Here is a 27417-nt window from a genome sequence, read left to right as displayed (position 1 = left end):
ATGAAACAAGGATCAGCTAATTATGCCACCTCAGTGAGAAAAGTAATCGTTCTTTATATGGCGTGGTTTTCAGTCCCTGTCACTCTTTCTCAAATTAACTCCTTGTCCTCAAAGGGCACGTACTGCAAAGTTTCAAATGTAGTGCACTCACTTTGTATGATATTAAGCCAAGAGAGTACATTTCTCTGAAAAAGTATTTGTCAAGTCTTGTGAGGACAACTTGAGCCTCAAGGTGGCCACAGTGTCTAGTGAAGGTGGTAAATATTGTACATGCTTACATGTCTTTGGTGCATATGTATATGCTCACACACAGACACACAATATCCTGCACATGTAATGTACACATGTTCAAAATTTCTATATTACACAAACATTAATGGCCTTTAGCTGTGAGTCAGGCCCCCCCTCTCATATCGGTGTCACTAGTGATCAAAAGTGTCAGCATTTTCCTGACATCTGCCATCCCAGCCTCGTGACTATATACCCAGATACCTACTCTCTTGCTCATCATTCCCACCTGTCGTTCACACTCTCACACACACGCAGACACCACACACACAGACAAACAAACACATGAAATTCATTTTGCTGTTCAACAGCTTGCAAACAAGAGTTCCCTGAACAAGAATCTACTAAAATCCTAGTAAGAATCCTTACAACAAGCAAGAAAACATTAGGCCACAGAAAAGTTTCCAAGCGAGATCACGCCAGATCTGATTGGCTATGGCAGGGTGACAGCCGAAAGCCCTTGATGGCAATTTTAAGCTGACCGAGCTTAGAGCGGGCTCTGTGGTTGACACCTACCAACCATCAGTGCCCAATGACCATTCCTTATCAGCTATGACATGGATTAGGAGAGTCTGTTTGTGCTATGGTTGAGAGAGGGAGAGTAGAGAGCTGACCCAGGTGTATCCGTGAGGATCCTGTGGGAGGTTTAATGTTAGGAAGAATGAATAATAAGGAAGAGAGGGGCTGATGCCTGAAAATGAATAACCTGGCTGTGGGTTTTAGGGCAGGACACTGGTATGATAAGGTGGAAGAACTATAGCTAAGGTTATTTGTATGTTTTCAAGATTTTGAAGCTAGCAAGCGAACCTGTTTATTCGCATTATTACAGGAACACAAGCGCACATGTGGTCTGCATTTAGGGGGTCATACTCATGACATGGCAACTCCCACATAAGACAAAGCACAGTAGGAAATTTAAGGCTGTCAAAACAAATGATGTCCAACGAAAGCACATATACACGCAGACACACTCCTCACACACCCCCATGTAACTTCCAGTGTGCACATCCTTTTGGCTAACCTTACCAATCAGCATGAGAGCTTTGAGTTCAAATAATACGAACAACAGTGTAAAAAAACGCTCAGACACTGCACCCGTCGTGAGATTTGCTGCACACACCTGAATATAAGCTGAGAGCAAACAAAAAGAAAAAGGAGGAAAAGGTGATCCACAAACAATTTCCTATCATTTAGAGTTTAAATAACAGCACCAATGTTATCAGACGAATTCATATTCTTGTTACTTCAGTATATGAGGCACCGGCTACTTCACATTCCACTACAGGCTCTCAGACAGCTCAGAGACTGTCCTTAGAAGGCCTTGAAAATTAAAGCCTAGTGACATCATCATTTTCGGCACCATCCAATTTCTATTGTTATTCCATTGTTATTTTCCATCTTGGCCTTTTCAGGATATGTTGAACACCTGATCTTCATTCACGAGGAAGGCTCAGACATGAGGTAAGGAGGGAGGAATAATAATAACCCTGAAAAGGACAAACACAGCTATTTCACTTAATTGGTTTATAAGCATGCTGTAAGAGGAGCTTATCTCTAGAAACGTTTAAACACTTATGAAAATGCTTTGTGTTAAAGCAGTGGAATTTCACATAGCTTTCATTTTAGTTCAAGAAACATTATGTGGATGAGTATACACTTTCCAGATGACATACATGAGTTAAACATGAGCAGTAATTTCCATGGCATCGATGTGCAGGACCGTTCCCTTACCCGTTATTACTCCATTATTTCATATTAGACACCAAGACCAGCAGTGTTTCTTGCTTCCTTTGTATCAAAAATCTGGCCAATGCTGCATCAAAGCAGTTTGTGGCCATATAAAACTAATTGCATGGTACTAAAATTCCTGTAGCACTAAAACATCCGAGGCATGTTTCCTACCGAGTGGCATTGTACTGGAGGAAAAACCTGGTCTGTTTTAGATTTGTTTTTTTTATTTAAATGACTCTACAATTAGTGGAGGAGGGAGGGCAAACTTGGGAAACTGGTGCACTGCTTGATTTAGTTGTGTGTAGCACAAAGACCTTTAACTTGCAAGATAGGCTTTTGTCTACAGCAAAGATTTTTTTATATCAAAGAGGCATCACAAACAAAAATGATATAAATAAATAAAGAACAAAAGCAAAAAGAACTATTACTTTCAAGGATTGTTACAGCCTACCTCAAAACTACTATAATTTCTTTTTCCAAGGACTGCAGTCATTGTTTTACTGTCCCAGGAGCAGGACTGGACCGTTCTGAAGCAGACCATCTTCCACAAAACACTAGAGGCTAAGAAAAAGACCTCCATAGTCTCTTTTCCCGTCTACCCTCAGTGATCCTGCTTCATATTTCTGCTGCTGCCAAACCCACAGAAGAAGTGGGACCATGCCCATTTCCTCAGTTACACTTGCCTGCACGCCAGTTACCAAGGTCCTGGGAATCTGAGTGAAAACTTACAAATAAATATTCTTGCCTGGAAACAAGCAAATAAACTTAGATATTTGCTTATTTTATTGTTTAATCTGGATTCTAGTAGAGGAAATAAAGTTCAGTTACAGGTCAACAAACGCTGGGTTTTCTAGCTTGATTCTTTGCAGAAGCCAGCCCCTCTGGGCTATCAGTCCCATGCAGTGGCAGGTATGTCATACGTAGGTGAAGCATAACAACTTACCAACACGCTGAATAATTATACTATACATAAAAAACAGTTTCAGGTCAATTCAGCCCTAGCTTGACCCCATTGTATATGAACTTACCCTGGAAGGCATCAACATGGAAAGCGATCACATGCTTAATCTCATGGGTGTAGGCCTGAATGTTATGGAGAGTTTCCCGTTTTACAGCAAACTGGTAGCTCTCCTCCATCTTCCGGGTGCAGCAGGATGGGCCTTGGTGCTTACAAAACAACAGATCTGCATCTAAGAAAGTAAAAAAGCAGGGTTAGTTTACTTGCTGTTCTCTTTTTTTGGTCAATCCAAATTTAGACAAGCTATAACGTTAAGACAGAAGAGCCAGAGGACAGGAAGTGAAAGTCATCATCCATATTTCCATCCATAATACTTTCCTGTTAAATATATTGTTGTCTCAATTTGATGTGACTGAGCACATCGGTCATATCAGGATGTACACTGATGCAATGCAAACACAAATACAAGCAACAACAGTGGGAAATCACAATACTCCAGTTCATCAGCTAATACAATAAAAAAGAACAGTTTAATTACAAACACATAGTTTAGTTCAGCTAGAAACTTGTACAGTAGTACTCTACCAGTGTTACCTACTTCTCACCAGTGCTTTTAATACTTTATAAATACAATTACAATGTCAATTCCCACATTTATTTGCACAAATGCCCATGTTCATTTTCCATTTTCATAATGTATAAGTCTGGTATTATAACTCATTTTACTGGGGGAAGGGCTGAACAGGAGTGGCTGGAGGCAGGTGTTGTAACCAGAGCCTAAAGCATGGCCTAAGGACAGACCACAAGACCAGTGCCTCACTGTCCAAATCCCACCATGAAACACAATAGGGTTTCATTCTGAATCCCTCTTTCCCTTCTCCTCCCTCCCTCCCTCATCCCCATTTGCCTGGCATATCCTTGTGAGGCCTGGGTGTCTCTTAATTACCCAGTGAGGCTCCATTTGTTCCCATCTCAGAGCCAGATGAGTGAAGTCATAACTGGCTGTCCTGCCCCTTACAGCTCATTATCTCTATCTCTGTAGCAGTCCAGTCCTTCTGTATTGGCCCTGGCTATTATTACATGGAGCCTAATATTGAGATTCTAATCACTTTAAAAGCCCAAATCAAATCAAAATACTCATATAAAGCTCAAATTGGGTAAACAGACCCAAATTGATCTAACATTTATTTGTTTGCAGAGGGATCATTTAAACATACACATCCCATCTTCCAACAATGATTGACTTAAAGCTGACATCCTCCGCTGCACAAAAGTCATGAACTTTCTGAGAATGAAAAAGTTAAGAACCATCCAGCAACTACTACAGTAAACAACCTTTAAGAAGCAGAGCAAGCATGTGCTTAGAGTTAACTCGTTCTGACCTATTTAGCGTGGACAAACAGTTGAGTTATAGAACAAATGACAGGCAAAAAAAAGCTCAAACTGTTAGTTTTAGAAGTGCTGCACAAACATTTGTAGCGTTTGATCCTGTAATAAAACATCCAATAACAATTTTAGTGCCATTTATTACTCTGGGAAATACTTGAATTAAGCTTAATTTATGCTTATTTGACATTAAAAATACATCAAGTATTGTTTTTGCTCTATTTTTAGGCTAAGATTTCCCTATATGTGGTGCATGTCCTCTCTCCTCTTCTGTCCCTGACCCTGCTCAATTCACTGGTTGGCTCCTTCTCTCTTTTGTGTTTGCGTGTTATCTGTGATATGAAAGTAATATCCAGGGACTCATAGTGGAATTCAGCCTGGCTTCTCCGTCCACTGCGCGTAACTGTGTGGAGTAAGTGATACTCAGGAAGACTTTGACTCTTAAAGCCACCACAGCAGACAGGACAGGCTGACTGTGTCCCAAATATACTGAGCCATTTCCTGCAATCAGCCCATGCCACTGCTTTCCTCCCCTGTCGTAGCGAACAACTCCTGAATTTGTTTTTTTATCTTTTAGAATATTTATTTGGTGCTTTCTGAAAGAGAAGTATGGAACCCGTGAACGCAGGCCCAAGACTCACTGAAGTCTACAATACCGGACATATTGTAGTGTATGTATCAATTTTCATCTTCTTTGTGAAAATGTTTTAACCATAATGCCTTTGTAATTGCAGTATAGCCAACATACAAATCTTTAAAACCCATCCTATTTCTGTCTTTCATTGCTGCGTGACTGGTTAACATTAAGTCACTTGAATGTAACATGGGTCTTATAAGGCTGCTCAGTTACAACATGAATGAAAACTTGCAAAGTCAAAAAACAAAAGGAGACATTCGGAAAAAGCAACAGTTGATAGCAACGATAGCAAATTTCCCCCATTATACTTGGCAAACTACTCAGCTCTGTCAAAGTGCTTGAGGATGTTGACTTAACAGCAGTTTCCCAATCATGCCTCAAACCTTCAGGTGGAAGGATTCATATGTTGCACAGTGTCAACACTGTTGCCTTTAAGGCATTCCCGCATAAAATCACAACTATACATAATTTTTTTGTCATTTGGCTCTACGTCGTCACAGTGCATTTTGAATCAGAAAACCCAAATTTGACTGAATTCCAGGCTTTCAACTTTAAATGAAGGAGCTTAACAAACTCCAGCAAAAACTTTGCAGCATTTACAGCCGTTTTATTTTATTATTTATTTTATTGCTGGGAAGCAATAGCCACGGCTCGCAGCTTTACACAAGTATCGTGGTGGTCACTCAGTACAGACCCTTCATTATGCAATTGTTAATTTTTTGTAACCTTGTTATGAGTTTGCAATCTTTGTTCATCTTCATGATGCTGTTTCTGTCTAATTAAGTGCTACTTTTTCAATTCCTTACACAAACTTTTGCAAATCAGTGACTCCAATCCTTGATTACTTACCAGTGATCCCTTTTCAACTGCTATGCCCTTGTAAGTACAAATACAATTTTTATTAATGAAAATGAATACTTATGTACTGATGATTTTCTGTGTACCATCAAAAACACATTGCAGGGGTGCTGGAAAAACTTCTTTCACAGCACATCATCTGCCTCCACCTCACCCTATCCCTATCATCTTCCTCTGTCAACCTCTGCATGTTTGACTTCCACGAACCTCCTACCTGGCGACTCTGGGTTTTTTTGCCTTATATACTGTATTTCCACATATGTTTGCACATGTTTCAATAAAGCACTCTGCCTATTCCAGCTTAGCTTCCTGTCTTTTTATTAGTGCCAGCCTCTCCAAACTATACACCACTCTACTACCTCCACTCCACCCAAAAATTAATTAATTCATTGATTAACTGCATATTTAGTATATCTTGAAAATCTACAAGAACTGATAAACTCTCATACCAACTTTTCCAGGCAATCAGAATGTTATATAAGAAACATGGGCAGAATACTGTGGTGCAGAAATACAGCAAGATTTTCTTTGTACATGGTCTACAAGTTGAAGGTATGTATTTTTTATGTGATTCTACACGCAATCCAATTGGCCATCATACTGAGCTCTGTAATTAGTGCCTAATCTACATACTGCTCATTCTGCCTGGCTGAACTTTAACACACCCCTCTAGACGTCAACTTTGGTTTCTAATCCCCTTAATTGTCCTCAGATGACAAATACCTCTGGGGTAATTTACCATTAATGACATGGCTCAGGGGTCTTGATTTGTTAGCCATGATCCCTTCAGCAACATCTCAGCACCCTTCATTGAACAAGCCAAAACATCTGAGTGAAGAAACTCTACTGCTGTTCACCACTGTTCACATGCCACGCCTATGTAATACTAAAGTATCACATTTGAGTTTTCTACAGTATAATGCTTAGAAGAAGAAGATATGTTGCACTTTTCAAAAATACATGCACCAACTCTGGTACTAATTTATTCATAGGTAGCTCACATCGCCTCAGTATGGTATGGAAATGTTGTTTGGATTTAGTATGCTCTAATGAGCAGGTGATTTGTGGTTTCCTGATACTGCTGTTTTTTTTTTCTAATATTTTTCTGAGAACAAGAATAACTTTGTTAGAAAGTGAGAAAGTAAGTAATTAATGCAGTTACCCTTCTCCTGCCTCAGGAAGTTAGTTCCCTTTGAAATCCCAAGATCCACTGAACTTTCAGGATATTTGCTCTATACAGATTTGTGATGCTTTGGATAGGCCACGTTGAACCAAAACACATTTCAAAAGGGTCTCTGCCACATACCTGCATTTTTGGACTACTTTGAAACTCAAATGGAATGTTTAACTTTCCCATACCCCAATCTGGAACAGCCTACAGTGAGAGTCTAAAGAGTCTAAAACCACACTAAAGGGCACAGACAGAGCAGAAAGAGAGATGTTAGGCTGGCAGGCAAACAGATGCAACCTGATGAAGCAGCATAATATCAGATGGGCATGCTTGTTTATTTTTCTGTTGATCATAATTAAGTAGTTGATACATACTAAATACTGATATTCAAGCTTGTTGCAATTGCAAAAACTTTCTTGTTGCCTTATATACTATATTTCCATGCAAGTCCTAGGATGTTTTAATAAATCCCTCTACTTATTTTCCATTTTCCTAGGAAAATATGAAGAAATGTGAGGTGGCTTGAGACTTTGCACAGTACTGTACATGGTTATATTTGAGAGGTAGATAAAATGACATCATAAAATCACATTTTCTCCCACCACATAAGTGAGCCAGGAGGGTAACGTAGACCACAATCATCTGAAACACAAGACTGGGTCAGACTGAAATCCAATAAGATGGGAAAACCTACTCAGACAGGGTAATCTCACCTTCAGTCTGGACAGCACTGGCTGGAGTATCTAAGTAAAAAGATCAAAGACCATGCAAGATTTTTATTTTATTTTTACGATTTTACATCCTCAGTTTTAAGAAACTGGAGATTTTGGGGGTTTTTATGTTGTTATTTGTTTGATTTTCATTCCAACTTGGGGAAAAAAATGGCTGAGAAACTGCCAGACAGAAAATGGACTAGTGCTCAATAAAGTCTGTATGGAGTAGGTGTGCTCCATGTGTGCACAGCTTCAGTAAGAGAAGCCAAGTTAAAAAAGGAATCAACATAGCCAGAGCCAATCAAAGACTGTGGCGCACTTTGAGAGCTTGCCAAAGCCTTTAACACTGTAAACGGTTAAGGATGTGGCGACATGTGATAACACACTGAGTTCCCGTTCGCCTTTCTATTAACACGGCCTCACCCCTTTTGCATTAAACACACAAGACACTTTCTCTTTCTCTCTAAAACAGTTGTTAATGACTCAGTGAATTAGCGTGGCAATACGGAAATGGGAGGGAAACGTGAGTGTGGTACGCATACAATCTTGATCAAATAGCTTGCTTAAAAGGTTTTAACTGAGCTGTAAAATACTTTGATCATATCTAAAGAATTTATTCAGGAACACATTTCATCAAGTTATGTGTCTGCGAGCAGCACTTCTTGCTGTCTACTTTCCAAATGATCTATCTCCAGAAGGGTTATATCAGCATGCCGTAGTAATCACAGTATGGAGTGTTTGGCTCTCCACCACTGCACCTAAGAGGCCATAAATCAGAGGATAAGCAACTTCATGTCACTGATTATCAAAGTTCCCTTGATGATGAATCCAGCATTGAGACAGTCACCCCTTACACTATAAATTGTAGCCAGGGGAATAAATATTGTCTAAAAAGCAAATTGTTTGGTAATGAAACATCATATTGGTGTTAATATAAATTTGAAAACATCAAAGCTCTTTTAAAGTGTCCTTAATTAATTCAGCCAGTCCTTACATCTTATATTACTCACTTGGGTTTTACACAGAATTATTTCCTGCTGAAACAGGATCATTCAATTGGATGGACCTCTGGCTGCCACACTCCTGCCACTTTGTGAGAAATCAGTTCACCACACATGAAATGCAGCACTGTATCCTAAAACAAATATCAGACTGTGAAAAGCACTGAAGTCTTGCCACTTCAAATTTCAAGCGTTGCTTTTGTTGGCGTTTCATCTGAGAACTGAAGCAGAGTAGCATAATTGTGTACACATACACACATATACACCAGATCTTACACTCTGACAACCCCATCCATTGGTGAGCACTTTGAAGACAAGACTGCATCTAACCCAAAACACCCACTCAAAGAAAAAAAGAAAAGAAAAACAAGCTTTAAGCCCAAAATGCAACGGTGAAACTAAAGCAATGTTTTATTAACTTATAGTCCAGACTAAGGAGTTACAACTGCCTCATTCTGCAAAAATAAAACTGTTACAGTTAAGAAGAAAGACCATTTCATACCATCACATCGTTCTGTGTGACATCTTTTATTCTCAGGTGGCAGAATGAGATATTTATGTAGCTTCTTTGAGAAGCTGAGCGTGCAAAAGTTTGTGACAGAGGTCTTGTCTCAGACTGCTGACATGCTTGGAAGGTCCTTTCGTTGTCATTAAGCGCTAACTACTGCTTGCAAAGGAATATTCCCTGTTGCTAATAGTGACACCCTACTAAACAAACATATCGAGTGGTTTGGATGCACCTCTTGGTATGTTTACCACTCAGCTATCAGTTGCACTTCTCCCAGTTACAGCATGCAGACTCTAACTGGTTGATACTTAAGCTGCCACCAACCTGCATGTGACTACTGCACTGAGCATTCTGGCCTGCAGCAATATACAGACATTGAATGCCAAATAATGATCACCTCTGGTCAAATAACATAACTGATTTTTGCAGTGACAAGATAAAAATGCCTCATGCAGCAGACATACATCAAATGTTTTAGTAATAATAACAGTACCAATAACATAACACACACAAAAAAAGAGTAGAATAGGGTGAAAAGGACATACTGATGACTGTTAAACATAGGAGACTGCTTTGTTGAATTAAAATATATGCATTTAGCAGCCACATTCTTATGCAACTCTGTGTATTTCAGCATGGTCAAGACAAACTGAGAATCAGAAAGGAGAAAGAAAGGTGATTTAAGTGACTTGAACGTGGCATGGCTGTTGGTGCCAGATGGGCTGGACTGAGTATTTCAGAAATTGCTGATCTACTGGGATTTTCCCACACAACCATCTCTGGGGTTTACAGAGAAAGGTCTGAAAAAGAGAAAGGATCCAGTGTGTGGCAGCTATCTGGATTAGAATGGCCCTACTGCTTCAAAATGATAGGAAGGCAATGGCAACTCAAATAACCACTGTTTACAACCAAGATAAAGAGAAGAACATATCTGAAAGCACAGCACAGAAGCAGAAGATCACACCAGGTGCCACTCCTGCCAGCTAAGTAAAGAAAACTGAGCCCACGCCCACCAAAATTAAACAAACAGACGTCTGTCAGAATTGGTCAAATCAAATCTTCCTTATATTAGGCTGGTGTTGGTGTAATGATGTGGGTCCAATAGTAAAATGCAACATGTCACAAAGCTGAGATCACCTCAACCAGGTTTCTGGAGCATGCCAGTGAGTTCACTGCACTCAAATGGCCTCCACAGTTACCAGATCTCAGCCCTTAGAGCGCCTTTGAGCTGTGGCACAACAGGAGATTCTCATCATGGATGGGTCGCAACTGTGTGATGTTATCATATAAGCATTAAAACAATTTAAAAAATCCCTGAGAAATGTTTCAGAATCTGTGTTATGAATAATTAAGGCATTTTTGAAGGCAAAGTGTAACTAATATAGTGGCCAGTGACTGCATATAGTCACTGGCGACTAATTTGCTCCATCTTAAAACTGACACCATCCTTATTTAATAGTGACAAAGTATCACAGTATTACTACCAAAAAACCAAAATTACCACAGCAGGACTAATGTCTAAACTGGTTCATAAATGTCTCCAAGAAAAGATTGAACTGATGTTTATCCTCATAAAATAACTCTTTTTGTTTTTCTATTATTTTTTTTCGGTGTGCAGGAGGAAAGCACAGACCCCAAAACCTTTAAGGCTTTTAAAATAGTTTCCAAGCACTGCTGTAGCTATGTAGAGAAATTATTCATATAAAACGCTCTAAGTTTGTGTGTGTCGATCTTTAATAATTGCAAAGAAACCTGGAGATTTCAAATCAATCACTATTTTCACTGTCCACATCATATGATACTATTTGTGTCACACTCGATCTGTTGTAGCTCACAAACCCTGTCTCAGCTGGATGGAACGTGAACCTGCAAATTTTATAATATTAGACCAATTAATATCAGACAGGACTCACACATATATGAATAGCTTAAATGTGTACATAATAGCTGAGAGATATGATTTATAAAGAAAACACAAACGCAAGAATGCAAGATGACAGACATATTTGACTTCAAAGAACAGACAAACATGTTCAGACAGACTTCACTCACTTTAAGATCATGTCAGATTTGTCGGTATGTTACACTGTTTAGAACAGAAATCATCCTAGGAAAGTGGACACGCAGTCTATCGTATTATTAAATACACATGATCTGGTCGAAACAATTTCAAAATTCTCCATCTAATATGACCAATATGGTAAAAACAAGACAGATGCAATATCTTCTTTCACCTCAGTGAACTTTTAACTCTTATAAGGCCATTCACAGTGATCCACATTCGCATAGTTTAAGAGCAATGTAATCGATATCAGGAGCCCATTCATTAAAGGACTTTTATTTATTTATTTTTTAAATTAAAGTCAAATCCTGGGCTGATTTAACGTGACATCATCTACACATTTTAAGTATGGTGTTTGCTTTAGTGTTATGACTTCACTCGTTTTAAGACTAAAATGCTTCTGGAAAGCTATCAGACGCACATAGTGCGCTTTAGCCAAAGTGCTCCTCGCCGTGGGTGCCAAACCCACTCGCTCACCTGTGACAGGTGTCTCCGGTACCCGGTTCAGCGGCCCGACCTGCTGGAAAGCGGTCCTCACTTCATGACAGCTGTACGTGTCCACGTCGATCACTTTCACCGCAAACGTGAGCAGCGACAAAATCCAAAAGCATCCGACAGAGTTTACGCGTGGGCATATTCCTCGGGACATTGCCGCATCTCACACCAGGTATCCTCGTGGATAGCGTACTGTAATCTGACTGTAGACTGTGTGACAAGGTTGGGAAGAAGAAGAAAAAAAGACGGTACGTGTGTCTAATGAAGCGACGATTAGTTTAAACATCTGACAAACTTCTCCGTCTGGTTTTCACATTATTGGTGAGTGTGACCGCCTCACAGCAGAGATTCGGGGTCTTCTCCTGGACAGAGGAAGAGTGGTGTGGGCTAAACCCTGTCTGTCCCGCGCTTAACACTTTGCATTGGTCTACTGCCTGCATGCCTATTTCCAAAGCCTTGCGCACTTTCCCCTCCCTTGCATTTTACTTCAGCTAAGTGCCCTTACTGAAACTCACTTCAACACTGCTACAGCAGATCGAAGCGTCTCTATCCCTTATGACATTCTAAATCCTTAATAGTAAAATATTTAAGATGCCACTTGCTATCAGTGCTCTAGCACACTAGACTTAGGGTAATATTTAGGCTAAATGGACCTCTCACCAGCATAATATGATCTCTTTAAGACACACAGAAAATTAAATGAGTATTGAATGTGGGCTTAAAGATGACCAGACATTCTGTTCCATTTGAAAGTATCACAACTGGCTCCCAGTAGATTCTACCTGCATTAAGGAGCGCTGGGATAGAGCTTTACTTGTTTAATTTACATTGGCGCCATCTTCTGGCGAAAATGTTTAGTAGATGTGGTGGTGGCATCAAGTGTTCCAAAAAAAAAAAACTGTTACAAAAGATGTCGATTATTAATAAATAGCAAATTAAAATGAGATGGAATGAAAACAATACAATATGAAGTTTTGGCTTGTTAGAGCTACTTTTTTATTGTATATATTTTAACATGCGACTGTGTGGGGACAGAGTGTATTGGTTTACACATCTGCCTAAAAGACAAAAGCTCCCCGATTTAAACCTGGCAGGAGACACATCGGATTAGGGTTGTGTAAAAATGTGCAAAAAATCATACAACTGATGTAGTGAGCAATTGTGAAGAAGGGTAAAGCTGAAAGGAGTTCATTTTAATCTGAAAACTTTTCTGTAATAATTACATCTGCTAATATTTTTGTGGCACAAATGATTGAAAAGCAAATCTTCTTAGGGAGTTGAATCCCTTGTTTTCTCGTCCAAATAGGGGATGTACTTACTTTTTCCGATGACTGTATATAGTCACAGTGTAAATGTCACCCAATGAAACCATCTTCAAAGGTTGATGTAAGAAAACCAAATGGCTTGCAGCGCAGGGGGTGATGACTATGACACATCAGAAACAGTTTAATGGGAGCACCTGTAAAGAATTTGGTCACTATGGTTACTGAGCATCAATAACAGCTCACTCACAAAAAAAAAATTCCCAATGGTATATTAAAAAAATGCTTTAACAAGTGCACATCAACAGAATGTCAGCTCTTTAAATGATGGTATGTTTTAGGTCAATACCTAAAATTATATTTGTGACTTTATACTTTACTTTTTTTGTAAGATCTGACCACACCATGTCAGCATAGATAATGTTGTATATAAACAGAGAATTCCCTTGTTTTTTTTCCTCAGTTTATTGATGTTTTGGGGCTTTTTTTTTTTTTACCCCTGCCGCTTTATTAGTTATACTTTTTCATTTCCAGCACCTTGATGAATCTACGCCATGAATAATTAAGCCAGCTCTAAAAGCAAAAAGGGGTCCAACCTGGTTCCAGCAAGGGGTACCTAATAGACTGATCAGTAATTGTATTTATTTATCATTTTATTGTTATCTGAATGTTGGCCTGAATAAAGGTACGATTCTAAGTTCAACAATAAGATTGCACTTCAGTCCAATTCACTTGTTCTGAACTAAACAACTGTGTAGGGGAGTTATATGAACCCTAGTAATGAGAAGATTCAGACTATATAGCATATGGTCCTGGTACCATACCCTTCCTGTCTAGTTTATAGATACTAACGGCACTGGCTCATTGCTATGTAAAGTAGAGCAAAAGACTGCTTGGCAATTAGGTATACTGTTAGGGAAATACTGGAGGATTATTGATTCAGAGGTCATGCTCTGCCCCCAGTAGCATTGTAGAGTCTAGTAACACAAATGCACATTACTAGAATGCCCTACCTTCCTACATAAATACATTTTTTTTAACTGGAAGCTGTAGCTGTTTGTCTTGGCCATACTCTCCAGCTCAAAGTTATTTGCTTCAGGTCTCAATATGGATTATGTACATGCTCAATAAACATACTAACAATACTACTATTACAAGTAATAATAGCAGTAATAATGTTAACATCAGATCCATGTCTACAAGTAAATAATCTTTCACTAAGAAATTGCTTGAAGTGAAATGCAGTTGCTGGTATGAAAAACATCACATTTTATAAACAAGTTTAGCAGTTTTGGGTCTGTCTTTGTTCTCAGATGTATGAGTATTGCTCAAAGTAACCTGGAGTAATTTGAGACAACTACTGGAGATAACATTAAAATTCTGCTTTCTGAAATTCTTTAGTGGTGGTAATGGCTTATTCATATTTTCTTAATTGTGCAAAAGTATGTTCACAAGAAGATGAATTATGAAGTTTCTGAAATTTTTCTGTAGTTATATACTCCTGCGCCCCTTATGTATAATTTACTAAGCTTGTGAAAGTTTAACACAAACAAGAAAAAAATCCCCCCAAAAATCAGCTGAGTCTCAGAATGAATGCTACTAAACTGCTCAAACACCTGTTCAAGCTAGCTAATAAACACGACTAGCTGTGTTTGTGCAAGGATGCTAGCAAGTAGCGCAGTCTTACAATAAAACAAGCGCGGTAGAAGATTTGGGGGGCGGGAAAATCTGCCATTATTTACAGAAATTGACAGCTATGACTGCTGTGATTATAAGCAAACTGGGGCTTGGACCATACACTACACTACACATGTGTTGCTAAGCTAGCGTAATAAACGGTGAACAAGAAGAAAGGTAAGAGATGAATATTTTCCCCACCTATGCACTCACACACGCACGCACACACATTTGGCCACTGATGTTTACACACAGATAGACAAAGATATGCAGAGTGCAAAGGTTGTTGGGAAAAGGTAAGAAATAATGAGTTTCTGCTATTTTTACAGCAGATGGCGCCAGTCACCTAACTTGTCCTCTTTCAGATGACATTCAGTCCCCATTTACCCGCAGGTTTTCTCTACAAACATGTATCACAGTATAACAAAAAGCTCAACTGGAGGCACTAGAATACCATGTTTTGTTCTTTTTTTTTTTTTTTAATTTCGATCGTGTGTTTTGAAAAAACAAACAAACATCTGAACTGAAATAATCTCCTGTATTCTAACACAGCTGTAAGCAGTGAGTCATCTGTCACCTCTGGTATTCTCACAGTCGTTTTAGGATGAGACAGACATGATAAACATGTACAGTGCACCGTAACTAGAAACCAAACTTCAACCAAATCATGTCGTGTTAAAAACTGTGATGTATCTGATCCCGTTGAACTCAGTTCTGTCTTATGACTTTGTGAAACGACGAGGAAGCTGCAGCAATTATGTTTGTCATTTGTCCTCATGCTGTGTCTGAGACCAGCAGCTAGTACACCGTCTGTGGGGGCTTTAGCCCATCAGTCCTGTCCCTCTAAACTGGGGATTTAAGGGGCTTACAGGGGGCTAAACCCCCAAGATTGGAGCCCTCAACCGCCTGTTTGAGAGATTACAGTCTTCGGTCTCTTATTTTCACCTCTCTGTCTTGGTGGAACAGCGGGAAGTGCGGAGGGTGGTCGTTAGAGACATGCCTCAGCTTGACATCTCCAGAGACAGGAAGTGCAGATAATTGTTGTGTTAGTGTTAACAAGGTTGGTGAAGACTTTTTTTTAAAATAACTTTCAAACTAAAAAAGCTTTTTAACATTTCGAAATATATTGTGTTCGGAGATGGAAAGAGGTGTATATTATTGTATGCACATATGGATCAAGGCCGTATGTAAAAAATAGAATATAATTTCTACTCCTATAATAAACAATTATGTTAAAACATTTATATAAAAAAACACTTTTACTTATGGAAGTCACCTCTTTTCCTTTTTCCTCAAATGCAAGTTTATTATAATAATTGAGTAAGAATCAAGTTCACACTATTAAATCATAGTATAAGACATGTAAGTCTTTAAGACTATATGAAGCACTGACATTTACTCTGTTATTTTCTGTTTCTCCTCCATTTGGGAGTGGTCAGATGTCTGCAGATTGCTGGTCAGAGCATGAAGCTTGTGCTCTATTTCTCTCTTAGAGATGTGAGGAATGGAAGTAAGCCATGCTGCATCTTTAATGAGAGTCTGACATCTTTAGTGCCACTGTCTCACTATCTGTCTTGCCAGTGCCTTCTTCAGCATCACCTTCATGGCACTTCCAGAGCGGACAGAATACAGAGAATGCCACAAAGCATCACAGGCCCTTTTAAGCATATGAATGCTGCCTAGCGCACTGTTGAGAAGTAGAAATCATTTTCTAGTTTCAGATAGCAAGAAACAGCACTTAATAAATCACTGGAAAGGATTGAAATGATTCTGTTTCCTCAGTGACATTTAAATGATTGGCATAATGGTTTTTATAGACTCTTCATTAGCCTGTTACAGCACTGAATCAATGCAACATCATTACAAGCATGATTGAACTGAGTACCAGGCATCTGCTGCAGGGCACATTGGTCTCTGTTTGTACAGTCATTAATGTCTCACTACACACATGAACTGGCAAGGTTATATACTTTACAAGTGACTTGAATCTGAATGACCGAGTGCATTTTATTGGCTTGATACTAAATGAGGAGGATGTAGTCTAAGCGCTAAATTGACAACAACAACAAACAAAGGACATCTATTGTTCACTAAATAGGGGTAAAAATGCATCGTGTCCACTGGAAATATTTATTGACTTTTTTATTGTCACATTTAAAATTCTGTTTTAGTTTAATTAGCTTTTTTCCCCCTCAAAACTTAGCATACAACAACTGCCACTGAACCTAAGCAACTTTAAGCTCATGCAAATGTAACCTTATATTTAGTCTTGCAATGATTGAAAAAAATAAGGTGTTAAGGGAAAATTAAATTAAATTAAGAGAAATGAATATGGAATCTAGACATCAGCAAAAGCTTTAAATTGTGTTCTTTATTTCCACAGTGCAAAAATAATATATTCATTATCACAATCTAACCACATTACTTCATTTCAATTCAGTAAAACTTGCTTTTAAGTATCTATTTAGGCATTCTTAATGCATTTTTATGCAAGTCATTGTGTGTCTGTAAGTGTGCGTGAACTGAAAAGTTAGAGGAATTGTATCCTATTTCAACCTCCATTCTGTCCCAGAGGGAGTGTCCTCCACTGTCCACAAAACAAAGTACTCCTGCGCACGTGGTGGAAAAATTTGTTTAACCCATTCACCCCTGAGATTTCCATACAGTCTGTGTTCATTGAGCTCCGATAGGATCTAAATACTTCTTTTGAGAAGTACACAAAAACCATGCACTAAGGTCAGAGTGACCTTTTTGTATATGTTCATGTTTATGTGTGCGTATGCTGGATAGAGCGACTTGCTTTGTGCATGATCAGTCGACCACATCCCTCTCAACAGTCAGGAAAAAGGGGTGTCTACCTTTCGACAGCTGATTTTTATAAAATCCAGTGTTAAGCGAGGGCATAGCAGTTGTCTATTTGGGACATGCGGCATGATTTATCTAAAAGTGTGTTTTAAGTGAGTGCATTTTGCCCTGATTTTTTTTTCCTTTATTAACTTAAAAACAAATGCCTAATTTGATAATCAAATGCAGGTCAGCACAGCACAGCGTAGTGGACTCACTAGTTCCATTGCTGGCCTTTTTTAAGCCTTCCCTTCCTCCCTAAACTGACCATCACATGTTTGTGAAAAAAATCATTTTGTTGCCTCCAACCCGCCTTTTTTTATACCCCCAACAAAATATAAAACACAACCTGGCCAAGCTTGTGGTGGTGGTGGTGGGGTTAAGAGAAATGGAGGGAAGGTTTGACGAAAACAACAGATCGCTGCTCGCTGATCCTTTTGTGTCGATGGTGTTAATCCATCCAAGCAAACCCAGCCCCCCCCCCCCCCCCCCCCCCACCACCACCACCACCATCAACCTACCCACCAACCCGAACAGCTCGCCCTCCCTTAACCCCTGATTCTGCACCATAGACCAGGCTTTCTCACCACTGAAACAACTGACAGCGCTACTGAAACCAATACTTATCCCCCAGACAGTCAAGCGGGGGTGCACAACAGTCACAGTAGCAGCACCCCCCCACCTCCACCCACCAACAAACATGCAACTCAGGCTCAACTCTGTCCTTGTTTTCATCCCGTTCATCTTTTGTGGCCACTGGGAACAAGTCTCTGCACTGCATTGCTTGTTTTGTTCTTCTATGCAAAACATATTTTAAATTTGCATCAGCAGGTCAATGTGTGTGTGCATTAAAAATGGAAAAGTATTGTTGCTTTCTCTCTTTGTTTTTTGTTTCTTGCCTGCATGCATTTATTACTCTTTGTTTTGACTACTGTACATGTAATGAATGAACTTGAAAGCAACACAGTAGAATTCACCGCAAGTGGAATTTTTTTTATGCGTGTATGTCCTGGTGTTGTTTACGAGCTGTGAGAAAGAGAGGGAGGGAGGAAGGGGGTAGGAGGGAGGGGAATCGCATCGGTTGCCAGAGGGAGAGGAGGTTGTGTCTAATGAGGTCACACCCTGGCAACCTGGTGACTCCTCCCACTCAGCCCCCCCCCCCCCCATCCCTCCTCCCTTCTTTCCACTTGGCCCCCTTTGAATGTGCCCACCCACTCAACCCTCCACCCCCCGCCTTCGCCCCCTGACAGAGAGAGCTCTCCGTGGTGCTGAAAGCAGAAAAACACAATTCAGTTACAGCCCAGTTGCTAAGGGAAGGCAGGCGAGGCACAAGACGAGAGCATAAAAATGACTAACTGCAAAAAGAGGCTGGGGTATGAGTGCTTTTGAAGATAAGTTGAAAAGCACACAAGAGAAAAAAAGAAGAGGGACAGAGGATGACGCTCTAGTGGAAGGTGGCTACAGTAGGCAGTGGGCGTGTTCTTCTTGTTGTGATCTATAGTTGGGAAGCCCAGTGTCATCTGCTTAAGCACAGTGTGAGCGTGCAGACCTATCTGTCTAAGCGGGACGGAGGGAGCAGGCAGGGAATGCCTTACCTGGAAATGCACATCACTTTGCTCTACCTCGGTCTGAACCTTGAGGGCACTGTGGATAAGGATTCCTTTTACCCGGGCAGCACTTTGACATGTTAAAGCAGAAGGAAAGATATTCTGGAAATTAGAAAGACTTTGAGTGCCTGGTCTGTAACTGCAAGTGGGAGCTTCATGTCAGAGCATGTGAGTGTGTTTGTGTGCATTTGCGTGATGTATGCGGGTGCGGTCAGCTGCTATGCTGCATCTTCCTTCCATCTTTAGCATGTGCAGATGTTTGAAGAAGTGAAGCTGACATCTGGCTTGAACTGTGGAAACATCTGGATTGGAGCGGACACGTCTCTCTTTTTTGCCCAGGGAAGGGAGCACTGGGCCGGGTACCCAATGGCCCAGCTCCCTTCTGGCACCAGCCTTATCCTGGGTCACAGGCAGTCTTTCTAGCTGGCCAATCAGTTGGACCATACAATGGATGGAAGTCTATGTGGCTTTAAGTGGAATAGTGCACTGGTGCTCCAGCATAGCTCAGAGTTCATTAGTGTACAGTGGACTTGTCAGGGGAAGACAGACCTCGCATTGGTCCACAAACCAGTAAGGACACAACCCTATTGTAAGTATGCATCAGAACTTTTTTTTATTCACAGCACTGACCTACAAACCCACAAAGCACTGACAAAAAATGCCTGCTTGTCTAATGCTACACATGTCATACTGTGCACCCTTCTCAAGTGCCTATAAAAATAAATCAAGTGTAAAGACATGCCAAGTGTTGCATCAAGTAAACATTAGCTTTAACTTGGTCCTAGAATGATTGTGTGTGTCTGTGTGTGTGCGTGTGTGTTTATGCATACACAAGTACCCATGCATGTTGTCACCAGATTCTTGCCCTTGCAATCTTTCTTGACAGTGTGTCTCTAGAATATCCATGCTGGCCTTCTCCTGTGACATGGTTGCTTGGAAACAGAAATGGTGTGCCACTATCATTTAAAGCAAAGTGCACCTCTGTGATCCAACTGTTGCACCCAATGTCAACTAGGGCAAATGGAGGTAGAAGGGGCAAGACAGAAAAAAGAGAGAATGCATAATGTCACTGAGCAAAACAAGCTTTGCTTAAAAAAAATGAGAATGAAAATGTTCACTGAACTGACAGGTTTTATGGAGATGAAAAAATTAATAATAGCTTTTTGTATCAATGAGTTGAGGGAGGACAATCCAATGAGAAAGGTTTGGTTGGTAAAAACACTGTGATAAACAAGCTGATTCCAGTGCAGAGTGCTGCTGCAGGCTTACAGGGATTAGGCAGGCAGGCTTAATTCAGCTCAAACACTGTTTGAACTGTGCCTTCCCATTGCCGTACCTCTAACTGGTGTGCTTCGTTTTCCCTCAGAAACTGTGATTTGAAAAAAAATTGGTATTTGTGCAGCTGTAGGTGTTACACTGTGCCTGTGCATTAGTGATAAAACCTGATTATCAGGAGAAAACATCTCTGCACCGCTTGACACCAGGCATCCTTGCCCTCGTTTGAACTTTGCTCTTGAGATCCTGATTATGTCTTTTGGCTCTTATCAGTCCTCCCATCTTGCCTGTAAAAGCCTATGCAAAACAGTTTTGAGATGCATCATGGATGCTGAGGGATGGCCAGACAATGGCCAGTCTCTGAGTTGGCCATGCAATCTCCATTTGGCTGCCCTCCAAGACCCCCCTTGCTGCCCTTGCCTCTCTACACACACACACATGCACATGCAAACATATATCGAGATATCACAAGCCCCCTCCCCCTCCCCACGCAAGCTCACACTCAGTGCTTGTCTCACACGTAAACAAGCATGAGTCTTAGGTTGATCTGAAAACACTGACCTACATAAAAGCATGCTCTGTCTTCTCCTCTTCCACCACTGCCCTCTCGAAATTCACATTTGGCCGTTGCACGTTGTATGTACTGCGTTACATGCGGTTGCACTTGTTTTCAGCCAAGTGAACATACATGCAGACTGAATCGCATCATTATCTGCTTCATTCTGTGCCTCGACTTTAAGTGGCTGCAAACGATTGCTTTTATAAACTAATTACCGTCTAGGAGTGAATCACTGAGTAACTGCACAAGTGTCGACATTTCACAGAGAAGGCTTCTTCTCACTTTTTTCATTAAGAACATTAATGTTATCACCGACTCAAAAGGCAGGACTCGAGAAGAGAGTATTTGAGGATTTAAGAGACAAGATTGATGGTATTTATAAATGTAAAAGCATGCTTCATAGTTTTGTTTCATTTGTGCTGATCTGATTGCTTCCAGGAGTTTTATGCTTTCCGAGTCCAGGCTATATTATGACTGCAGAAGATGAAAGCCCTTTTTCAGTCCCATTCACACACTCGCTTGGTTAAAGCCAGTAATTTCAGCCAGAAAATGTGCAAACACAACTGAGAAAATTAGCAGCCGCTACTGTTCCACACTGAAGCAGAAGGTTATGAGTAATTGTTGCTAAATAGGGAGTCTTAGCGCTTTCCATGTGCACATGAGCTTTTGTATATGTTTGCATGTGCGTGTGTTTTTTTGTGTGTGCGTGTGTGCATCTGTGTGCAGAGTGAACAGTAGAAAAATATGTTGCAAATCTCCAGGGAAAATACTCCTCTGGATCCAGACATGATGCAAGGCCCACCACCAACTCTACAGCAACATTCAGACATATTCAAAATCAACAGCAATGTCACATATACTCAACATGTGGCACTAACGTGTGGCCTGTGAAATCCATCTTTTCTCATGACTGGCGCACTCTTGTATTTTGTGACCCTTCTAGAAGAATAATTATGACTGATATGTCTTATATACCCCCCAGAATGCAGTGGAAATACTTGAAGAATGATGAGCTCCAAAGAGGAGGAAACTCTCAGCTTTTTCCAATATGTTGAGGAGAATGGCCTGAGAGCCTACAACGGCCTGGTAGCTCAGAACTTGGACCACGCCAGGAATGAGAGAAACAAGATATTCCTGAAGGAAAAAAACGAGAAGAAGAGAAAACAGGAGGAAGCCATAAGGAGGTAGGATGAAAAAAAAGTGCTTGCAAATATGAAAACCTCAATAGTATGTTTTGACTACATTTAAAGCAGGGAATATGGGAAAAGAGAGGGGGGCAGATGACATGCAACAAATGGTCCAGCCAGCTGGTTATTGAAACAGGGACTTGATGCTCAAGGGCATTTGGACCCGTGTGGTATGAGCCCAAACCACTTTGCCTTCGGGTATCCCGTGCTTAAGGATGAGGAAATTGGGACAAGTAGCCAGAGGGTTTGTTAATTTGCTATGTTATGGAGTTTACAAGTGTGGATCAGTGCACTCCGTGATCTATGGAGGATAATTAATTTTTCACTTTTAGACTTATTTGGGACTTGTCCTTGTATGGAGGTCGTCACTGCTCTATTTTTGAGATGGCAAGCTTTTACAATTAAGAAGGAATGAGGTGGGCCAAGACAGTAAAACACCCAGGAAGTTAGGAAGTGAGGGTGGGAATTAGGCTGATGATGTAAGTGTTTCGAAACACCTTTATTTAAAAACCATCTGGAAACATGGAAATGTGTGTGTCTGTGTGTGTGTGCGAGGAGGGTTCTAACCAGCTTTATGAACACTCGCATGTCTGACTGCACTGTTTTTTAGAGCAGTGCCACTGAGCATGGTGCCACTGAAACTTCACTAAATAAGAGGCACACGCTGTAAACATGTGCCTAGCACGTGGAAAAATCCTGCTTGCTGGGTGTTAGAGAACCACTGGGTGTTAGATTATCAGGAGATGATACCAGGGTATTTGGAGGGATTTTGAAAGTTGTTGGTGACAACATGGACATTTGCAATCCCCAAAAACGGAGAGCAGATCTTTACAATCATGACATAAAAAGAAACTATATCCATCAGGCATCAAAATGAGTAATGAGATTTTTTGTTAGGTCTTAGAATGATGTCTAATCTATCAATTTAATCTAAAGTTTGCCGTAATATAGGACGGAAAGAAGCATGAGTACACTGGGTACTTGTAATTTATGCTTTCCAGTGTTCTCAAACATTCTAAAAATAATTTTGCTTGCTCTAAGTCTTTCTGGCTCAAAGTATTTTAGCAGCTGATGGCAATTTTAGCAGCTCATCAAATAATTAAGGTGCTTTTGGGGAGTTGAGCATTTATATCTGACCAGATGTGGCTTTTTAACCTATTTATCCAGGAACACTTTGATCCCTGTCATGCTTCTCTCAATGGTCCATGCATCTCCAAAGAGCTCTGTCTCTTTTTTTGGCTCCCAGTATGACTGGATATGCAAATGGCACGTCACTTGCATGATCAAAGCTCAACTTTACACAGCTGGCATTAGAAAAACAAAGTGGCATTTTTAGAGAAAATTCAGAAATCTTTCTTTGCCTCTATTTTTAACCTACCAGCAAGATCTCATTGTCCTCATTGTTATGCAGTCCTGTACAGTAACTTTGGTGAATGGGACAGGGTGACACCTGAGGAAAGTGCCATCTGCTGTTCACTTTCTTTTAGGTGTTGCCAAACCTAAAACATTAATTCACAGTCACTGGAGAAAGAGACAAAAAATAGTTGGATTTTTTATGAGACCTATAAGTAGGTCAATGAGACGACCCGTTTTTTTACAGTAAGTGAATAACTGTGAGAGTGTAAGAATTTGTGTGTGCATGCTGCGTACTATGTGCGTGCATGGGCATGAACAACTGGAAAAGGGAATAAATTAGTTTACGAGAAAGGGTTGGAAAGAGCAAACTGACAGTGTGATCGTGTAAAGGAAAAAAGAGCTTGTTAGAACAAGTGTGTTTTAGAGTTGGGGGAAATGGGGGAAAAAATGTTAAAGAGAGATTAAGTGTGAGCTCAGTTGCAGGAGGTGGGTTCTGCCTGGTAACAGCTGGAGCAGCCATAGGCCAATCAAATCAGCACGTTTGGTTTGAGTGAGGCGGGCCTTCCTGCCTAGCACACTCTCACTCTGGTTTTCTTTTATTGTATTTCATCAGAGGGAAAAAAGTTATCCACACAGTCACAGACATACAAATCCATTTAAATGTCTAAGAGTCTTCAAAACGACCCTTATCCAACATTCATGCACACACACGCACACAGATGCACACGCATTTACTTATGTTTGCATATGCATGCAAATTCTCAACGACTGCCCTGCCCTTTGTGCACACGTGCATGCAGACACAAACAAACATTTTTTCCTTCCTTATTTCTCAGTACGTCATTTAGTAAGTGTTTGTTTTTTTGTTTTTTGTTTTTGTTTTTTGTTTTTTTTGGGGGGGGGGATAGGGGTTGTTTGTTTGTTTGTTTTTTTGGGGGGGGTGCCTTGTTTTGCCATCCCATGGTGTCACAGTGAGACAACCAGAGCTGCTCAAAAACAAATCAACCCCAACTGCGCCTACTGCACCTGTGGTCTGTCCTCTAGCCAATCACTGGGCAAATATCCTATAAATAACCCAGTCACCAGTACTCCAGTCACACCCAGCCACCCCCACACTACCAACCCATGTATATAAAAGTGCACGTCACAGCAGATGCATGCCCAAAACACCTGTGGCTGAATCTTGTTGATAAAGAATTTATAATTTCTTCATTGATGTTTTTTTCCCTATATATATATATATATATATATATATATATATATATATATATATATATATATATATATATATATATATATATATATATATATATATATATTATAGTTATTTACATAAACTTGTGATTTTTAACTTCTGGGTTTGTTCATTCTGTGCCTCTACCTGTTTCTGCAGGTCCCTTTTTTAAACTTATATCAGCAGTATACTATTAAAACAAACCCTGCTGGGGTTATCATGTGCTTATGGTGTGCACGTGTGCTTTATTATTGTTGTGCAGTGGCAGCTGGTTTTGTGTCTGGTTTCTATGGGTACCCTGTTGCTAGGCAAAGTTAAGCCCCTGACCAATGAACCCAACCCACTGAGCACCTTCTGTTCAGCAGCTGGCCAGAGAGGGAGTCATAGTCAGCAAAGTAACAGGCTGAGGGGTCACCCCCAGATACATCCATACCAACATGCATGGTTGACAATGTCACAGATGCAAATGTGAGATTTTTCAAACAGATAAATCTCTGAAATGAAGTTTAGTTCTGCTGTCTCTTTAATATGATGCTAAAACACAGTCAGATCTTGAACTCATTTACTCACCCATTTACACTCAAGCACACACTTCCCTTTACACCATTATTGCACAACACTCAGACATCATTAACACTCCATCCAGCCCAATCATCCGTTTAAAGGGATTGATTGTGTGTGCTTGTGTGCGGGTTATCAGTCATATCCAGGGTTAAACTCAAATCAATGCTTTGCCCTGAAAGAAGCCATCCTGTCAGTGGCACTAACACATCTGTTATTGTTAACTTAGTGCTCTTGTCATTTTGACCACCTGCACACAATGAAATGCACATACCTACGTGCACATACGATCAAATGAAAGACGTTTGATGGTAATGTGTTGGATTGTGGAATGTCTGTATTTCTGTGTCTTTATCTTTTTTATTCTTTGCATTCCACATTTATTCATTCTGATCTCTTAACCCTTCTCTTTGTCCTTCCTCTTTCGCTGTTTCAGATCGGGTGAGGAGATAGCAACTGAGGGCAAGCACTTGCGTATGGGCTTAAATACCATGCCAGACCCCCAGGAACGCATGCCCGTGCCCCACCTGCACCCTATCGCCTGTGGGCAGGGCTTCTCAGTACGCTCCCAGTCCCTTCACTCGGTCGGTGGTGGGAACACTGGGGGTGGAGGAGAGGAGGAAGTGGGAAGTCCAACTTCTAGGAAGCAGCCCCCACCTAAGCCCAGGAGAGACCCAGCCACCAAGCTGAGCATGTCGTCTGAGGCAGTGGACCATAGTCCCATGTCTACCTGCCGCGGGGAGAGATGTGACGGTGAGTGGTGGTGGCACTTCACACAAGACTGATGCACTATATATAGCTGAACTGCAGGGACCTCTTCAACATTGCTTCTCTCACAATGACATGACATTTAACAATTCAGTGTATGCTTTTCACTGACCTACCATAGGTGCAAACTGATACAAGATGAAGGGTGTAAATACAATAGGGGATTGAACTGTGATTAAAGTATTATATATCATATATATCCATATTTTGGCTATGCTAAACAACATTGCAAACATGACAGCCTGAAGCACATGTATAATAATAAATGAATATTTAAAGACATCTGTGCTGCAATATGTTCTGATGGTCATGGTTTTCCATTTCGTGAGGGCTGACCTACTCTAGCATGCATTTAATAACATACCGCAAAATGAACAGGCCATATAAACTGAGAATACCATTATAATACCAAAGAAAAATTAAGAAGTTTGGGATAGGTTGTACCTTTGTTTGATTTTTCATTCTCACAGTCCTCTTTTTCTCTTGTTATCAAATTAGCAAATGGTAGTTTGCGTATTTTTGCTTCCCAACAGATAAATCAGGTTGCATGTGCGAGTACTATCATGTAGAGACAGAGATGGAAGTAGTCACTTATAATGCATGTGATTGTGTGTGTGTGTGTCTTTTCTCATGTCTTAAGGCTTTGGAGAAAAAGTACCCCAGTTTATCATGTGTTACCATGCTTGCTTCATTTTTCACTATATTTCAAGAACCTTGAAGTGTATGATAAGATCTTTGGAGCACGTTGAGATTATTTATCCTTGTGCATGTAATCATCAGGTGTTGCTCTATATACAAACTCCATCTCTTGCTCAGCATAGTAGGTTTCAGCTCAGCAGAGTAATAATAGTGCTATTATTGTTGTTTGTTGTTATCCCAAGACAATTGTTATCCCAAGACAATTGTTCTTGCAACAAATGCAAGCTGCACAGTACTGTCTCAGGGGGAAAAAAATATCACAATACATGCATTTTGCAAAGTTAAACTGAAAGAATTTTCAGGTTGCATTAATAACAAAAAGATTTAGAGTTTGCAGGGAGCATTGACTCCATTCCAGTTTAGATGCTTTGCTGCCAACGTGATGTTTAGGGAGTCACCCTGCCTGGCTCAGATTGGTGGGGATCACTATGTGCGCACAGATCTTCCTGGGCACCACGGCAACCATCTCACAGAAACAAGACCCCCTGCAGCCCAGCCAATCCCAGCATCACTGAGCAGCTTGGGCCAATGAGGTTCCGGAGATGCTGAAAACTAAGGCTTCTGAGCCAATCAAATTGAG

At 40.4% G+C, this 27417-nt stretch overlaps 2 protein-coding genes across 4 annotated transcripts in view; one reads left to right on the top strand and one right to left on the bottom strand.

The window, feature by feature from the left end:
* Positions 1 to 12557, bottom strand: part of gpc5c (glypican 5c) — a 102708-nt gene extending 90151 nt beyond the window's left edge. For both annotated transcript variants that reach the window (XM_085141799.1, XM_085141800.1), the window contains exons 1-2: positions 11791 to 12557; positions 3048 to 3209 (exon numbers count right to left, since the gene is read on the bottom strand). In XM_085141799.1, coding sequence (XP_084997925.1) covers positions 3048 to 3209; positions 11791 to 11962 — 334 coding nt within the window. In that variant the 5' untranslated portion in view covers positions 11963 to 12557. The remainder of the gene's footprint in view (positions 1 to 3047; positions 3210 to 11790) is intronic.
* Positions 12558 to 14654: 2097 nt separating this feature from the next.
* The window catches only part of nyap2b (neuronal tyrosine-phosphorylated phosphoinositide-3-kinase adaptor 2b), a 24952-nt gene continuing 12189 nt past the window's right edge, over positions 14655 to 27417 (top strand). Inside the window, exons 1-3 of one of the 2 annotated variants that reach the window (XM_085141798.1) lie at positions 14655 to 14924; positions 22015 to 22216; positions 25807 to 26123. In XM_085141798.1, coding sequence (XP_084997924.1) covers positions 22038 to 22216; positions 25807 to 26123 — 496 coding nt within the window. In that variant the 5' untranslated portion in view covers positions 14655 to 14924; positions 22015 to 22037. Of the gene's footprint in view, positions 14925 to 18828; positions 19788 to 22014; positions 22217 to 25806; positions 26124 to 27417 lie in introns of those variants that run through there. The other variant, XM_085141796.1, reaches the window with a different exon arrangement.

This window comes from Neolamprologus multifasciatus, chromosome 18 (assembly GCF_963576455.1).
Source record: "Neolamprologus multifasciatus chromosome 18, fNeoMul1.2, whole genome shotgun sequence".
Classification (NCBI taxonomy): Eukaryota; Metazoa; Chordata; class Actinopteri; order Cichliformes; family Cichlidae; genus Neolamprologus; species Neolamprologus multifasciatus.
This window is presented reverse-complemented; position numbering and strand designations above follow the sequence as displayed.